General features: G+C 40.2%; 1 protein-coding gene across 1 annotated transcript; it reads left to right on the top strand.

Annotated features, from left to right (window-relative positions):
• Window positions 1-265: 265 nt before the first annotated feature.
• hs3st1 (heparan sulfate (glucosamine) 3-O-sulfotransferase 1) lies at window positions 266-3,348 on the top strand. Its single transcript, XM_034093729.2, has 2 exons — window positions 266-470; window positions 1,212-3,348. Exon 2 carries the CDS (start codon window positions 1,351-1,353, stop codon window positions 2,266-2,268), a length of 918 nt encoding a protein of 305 aa, XP_033949620.1. The 5' UTR covers window positions 266-470; window positions 1,212-1,350; the 3' UTR covers window positions 2,269-3,348.
• The last annotated feature ends 2,126 nt before the right edge of the window (window positions 3,349-5,474 follow it).

Here is a 5,474-nt window from a genome sequence, read left to right on the forward strand (position 1 = left end):
ATATAATTCCACAAAAGCAAGATTGGAACAATGTTCTGCTGAATGACACATTAACACATCACATTGTTGCTTCTTTCTCAACTGAATTTCTACTTGTGTGTCACACCTTGATCACTTGCTGCACCCCCCTCTCCTCATATCACCCATAATACCAGCAGTGTTATCTCTGTCAAATACCATTACTGCGGTGTGAGTCACGGGGGGGGGAGTGGTCCCGTAATGTGGGCGTAGGCTTCAACAGCTGACAGTCAAAGTCCGTGAGATCCGTCTGGCTCGGAAACACAGCACAGAAAAGGCGCTCCGGTGAAGTTGTGTCCCCGCGTCAGAGGCGACTTTTTCTGCGCTCGGGAGAGTCCGGAGAGACGGTGCACCGCTGCCTGGATCATATGTGGAAGTACCGCTGCTGTGAGCTGAGAGTTCAAAGCTCCACGACATGAAACCGAGTCGAGAGGATTATTATAGTTAAAAAGGTAAGAGATCGGCTGGGATTTTTCCGTCAATGCAAACAGCGAGGTACCGAACTGAATAGACAAACTAAGACTGAATATTAATACATGTGCTCTGCAAAACATGACAACAGGCGGCAACATACTGTAGCAGGTTATGTGTTTGAGACGTTATTACTCGTTTCTGTCTTTTTTAGCTGTTGTCCTGCCTTTTAATTTGCAATATCCACCACACCTGATTTTTCGCCTGTAAATATCTCCGAGCTCAGGTTCAGTCGTGTGCACGTATCTGTTAAAATGAAGTAATCCATCACATTTAAAAAAACAAAACATAGTATGCCGTTTTTAGAGCTTTCATGAACTCAATTTAGGCTATTTACATTTTATTTTATTGAAAATACTGAGTTTGTCAAGATAATCTGTTTTTATAATTGCGTTGGATATTGTGTATTATTATAGTTGAATGCAAGACTCAGAAATACGTTTATCTTAAGGTTATAAACCAAAGACTTATACTGTACTGAGTACACCGTTTTCTCTTTAAAACGTTGATTATTTATGGTTTGTTGACGTTAAAATGTATAATCACCTCAATAGCAATAAACTATATCTGCAAATCATTCTTTGTAATAAAACTGACAGGCATGGTGTTTATATTAGGGATTGATTGCGTTCCTGCAGTCAGGTTATTTCCTGAGGTGTTTTGTGTCTCTGCCAGATGTTTGACAGGTATCTTCTAATCACAGATGTTTTTCTCTCTTTCAGTTACTTCTACTGGCAGAGAAGAATTTCGTTATTCTGCTTTTCAATTTGACCATTGTGCTCAGGCAGCTGTTCTTTCAATGAGGGATACAGTGTTGGTGCTTTAGCCAGGCTGAAATCCTCCAGGGTCCGGACCTCCCTCATGGCTGCCATGCTTCTCGGGCTGCTGCTTTTTGCGATGCAGTCTCCCCCCATCCCCTCCAGGCCAATGACTGACGAGGGGCCCCCACTTCCTTCCACCTCATCGCCCACCAACAACGGGGCCAGCAGCCACCCAAATGGTACCCTCCAACAACTTCCTCAGATTATAATCATTGGGGTGAGGAAGGGGGGCACGCGGGCGCTGATAGAGATGCTCAGTCTGCACAGCACAGTGGCAGCGGCGCAGAACGAGGTGCACTTCTTCGACTGGGAGAGTCACTTTCAGAAGGGCTTGCCTTGGTATCTCAGCCAGATGCCCTATGCCTTCCCCGACCAGCTGACGGTTGAGAAGACGCCGGCCTATTTTACCTCCAGCAAAGTCCCCAAACGCATGTATGAAATGAACCCTGACATCAAGCTGCTGCTCATCCTCAGAGACCCCACGGAGCGGGTGCTATCGGACTACACACAGGTGTTTTATAACCGTCTCCAGAAGCACAAGCGCTACCAGCCCATAGAGTCGGTTCTGGTGAAGGACGGCGAGATCAACCTGGGATACAAGGCTCTCAATCGCAGCCTGTACTATGTTCACATGCAGAACTGGCTGCAATACTTCCCCCTGAAGAGCATCCACGTGGTGGACGGGGATGAGTTGATAAGGGACCCATTCCCAGAAATGAAAAAGGTGGAAACATTCCTAAAACTTGAACCCCAGCTGAACGGCTCAAACTTTTACTTCAATAAAACTAAAGGATTCTACTGTTTGAGAGACCACGGGCAAGAACGGTGTTTACATGATTCAAAAGGCCGGGCTCACCCTTATGTCGCGCCTGCCGTCCTGCAAAAACTCTACAAGTTCTTTCACGAACCCAACAAGAAGTTTTTTGAGCTGGTGGGCCGGACATTCAACTGGAAATGAACGTCTTTGTTGGTGTAGAGATGCTTTGGGTATTCATTACTAACCATGTAGATGAAGAGACAAAGCTAATGTAAATGAACTAAATCTATTTTTCTACTACTACGTTTGTTACAATATGATCGGGAGCCAAATATCGGGGCAGACTGCAGTTCATGACATGCTTTGGTAGTGCATGTCCTATTACTTTCCTTTTTCAAACATGCATTTTACCGTCTTTCTGTACTGTTAGCAACACACTACTGTTTAGCTCATCTGATAAAAGACTCATGACATTGATAATGACATTCAGATTTTAGACTGTGCCAGTAAATGTGTTACATAAAGATAAGCACCATGCAGTTTAATATTATCATACCTTCAAGTTTCGCCTCGTATAATACGACATTATCGACGTCTGACTGCATCGAGAGCTCTAAAGGACCTTTTACCTGCTGCTATTATTTTCTCAGTCACTTTCAGGCATGAGCCGTTTTGTTTTTGTTCCTCAGATGTTTCTTGATATAAACGTCAGATATATAAAAGCTCTGCGCACATCATATATTTGCAGATCATTACAGTGTACTGTAAATAGTTTTTTATGAAAAGAAGTAAGGAATTAATACCATAATAAAGAAATATTTTATTTTTAGCATGTCTGATGTTTTTTATCTTCTTCTTGGTTTATCTATTTGTATTCATCCATTATGTATCCGTCTGCTGATGCGGTGTCTCTTCAGATCTTAATAAGCGAAGAGGATGACTCGAGTCATGATTTCCACTCTATATATTTGCAGATCATTACAGTGTACTGTAAATAGTTTTTTATGAAAAGAAGTAAGGAATTAATACCATAATAAAGAAATATTTTATTTTTAGCATGTCTGATGTTTTTTATCTTCTTCTTGGTTTATCTATTTGTATTCATCCATTATGTATCCGTCTGCTGATGCGGTGTCTCTTCAGATCTTAATAAGCGAAGAGGATGACTCGAGTCATGATTTCCACTCTATATATTTGCAGATCATTACAGTGTACTGTAAATAGTTTTTTATGAAAAGAAGTAAGGAATTAATACCATAATAAAGAAATATTTTATTTTTAGCATGTCTGATGTTTTTTATCTTCTTCTTGGTTTATCTATTTGTATTCATCCATTATGTATCCGTCTGCTGATGCGGTGTCTCTTCAGATCTTAATAAGCGAAGAGGATGACTCGAGTCATGATTTCCACTCTATCGGGCTTGAGCATGAGTCTGTTTATACACTGCAGCCATCTCTCTGGATTACAGGATCACACTGTTTTATGAATGCATTCATCGGCAGGATATTTTGAGCATTATGTGCTGTCATTCAGATGCACATGAATCAAGGATGCAACTGTCATGAATGTCCTGTATGTAAAATCTGGTGTTGCTTATCGAGATGGGCGTATAAGTAGATTTTTCTTAACATAGGTTTATATATCACATATTACAAGTGTGTATAAATGTTTGTGCGCTACTCTAAAAATAGTGTGCTCTCCTCAACCTGCTCAGCTCCTGCTCCCTGTCGCTCGTACCGCAGAGCCTAAGTTCCTGTGGCAAGGTTGCAGAACCGCAGTTTTATCAATGTAGCCTACAGTATGCCTAATTACACTTGAAGATCATCACTTCACACGGAATTGAATACATCTTGACTTAAACAATATATGGCTTATTGGTATTTATCAGTAAAAACATTGAAAAGTAACTTCACTCAAAAGGAAAAAGCTACTGACTTAGACAGCTTATTGTTACCTACGTTTTTTTTTTTAAGTCAGTTTATTGAACATGTCAGAAACAAAAACATACAACAATAATATATATATATTCTCTTTTTTTCCTTTTTTTTTCTCACTCAAATTAATAATTATAACAAAGTACAAAAGAAAACAAAAAAACAATAATAATTCTCAGATGGTCTCTGAGTCTTCATCAATAAACATATTTTAAAATTTAAAAAGCTCCTGACTTGACCATCTTATTTTAATCAATAAACCCAATTTAAGCAAATACACACAAAGTGAAAACCTTAGTTTATACTGAAAACAAGTCCACACAAGATCAAATTCACACTTGGCTTAGCTCTTCTTTTTCTCATCAATAAACCCAATTAATGCAAATTCAACTCTTTTGCGTATGTGTGTTGATTAACCTTTCCTTCGCTCACAGGTCCTACATGTAAACAGGGAGGATTCTCAACTTACTAACTCTGCTTACTCGTCACAGTTGTATATGAAAAACGAAAAAGCTGTGTATTTGGTGAATTCTTTAAATTCTTATCCCTGCCTTGATTGTCAGGAGTTTATTAAAGTGAGTGTAATAGATTTAGACAATTTAAGGTGGGCAGATAAGTAACCTCAAACTCTTACACAATCCAAACCATGAGGAAAAACAAACGTTGTTTATGCCCAGGGTTGTGATCTTCTTCCTAAATTCGTTAGAGAGGCAAGGGATTATTTATTCAAATCTTATCTACTTTGAAAACATCAGCAGCAACATCTTAGAGACATTAAGCTGCAAAAAACCTTTCAGAAGCTGTTTCATATTTGAATGTGGCCTAGATTTACCCTAGGGTTTACTGGGAATATGTTAACCCTTAAAATGCAAACCAACGCAATATCTTCCTTCCCTTTTATTCTGTTTGCCCTCAAAGAGCAAGCCTACTATTCCCTGATGCGCCCGCCGTTCTAATAGTGTTGAGTAAGACTATCAACAGCTATCAGCAGAACCGGTTTGGCTGCAGGCGCAGGGGAGAGGAGAGACAGAGTACAGAGAAGGAGTGTGTGAAGGCTGATTCCTGCTGTAAGATTATCAGACAGCTGCTTTTGGCATGTGCAGCGATAACACACAACTTGCATGTTCTGCTTTAGTGTTGCTTTGAAGGTGTCATGTCTCCAGATGGCCCTTCAGAGCAGTCACATCTGGAGGGACCGACAGGAATGCAGTTTTAGTTACTACTAATCAAGAATACAGAAGGCAGTGTGGATGTCACGTTTCTCTGGGTCAAACAAGAACTGATGCAATTTCCAGAATAACCTGTTTCCACCTCAACAACACTGACTCACTCACAGGAGAAAAGAACACGGGCTACTTTGAAATAGTGTACAGCTTTAGTGCTAGTGCTGAAAAGTAAGTCCTTGTGGACATTTTGCGGGATTTACGTGTTTCTATGTGACTTCAGTTACAAAAATCAATGTGTAGTTAAGA

The sequence above is a fragment of the Pseudochaenichthys georgianus genome, chromosome 10 (genome assembly GCF_902827115.2).
Source record: "Pseudochaenichthys georgianus chromosome 10, fPseGeo1.2, whole genome shotgun sequence".
NCBI classification, from domain to species: domain Eukaryota; kingdom Metazoa; phylum Chordata; class Actinopteri; order Perciformes; family Channichthyidae; genus Pseudochaenichthys; species Pseudochaenichthys georgianus.

What these genes read in the sequence shown, in the direction of transcription:
- hs3st1 (XM_034093729.2), top strand. Translation starts at nt 1,351, where the DNA reads ATGGCTGCCATGCTTCTCGGGCTGCTGCTTTTTGCGATGCAGTCTCCC.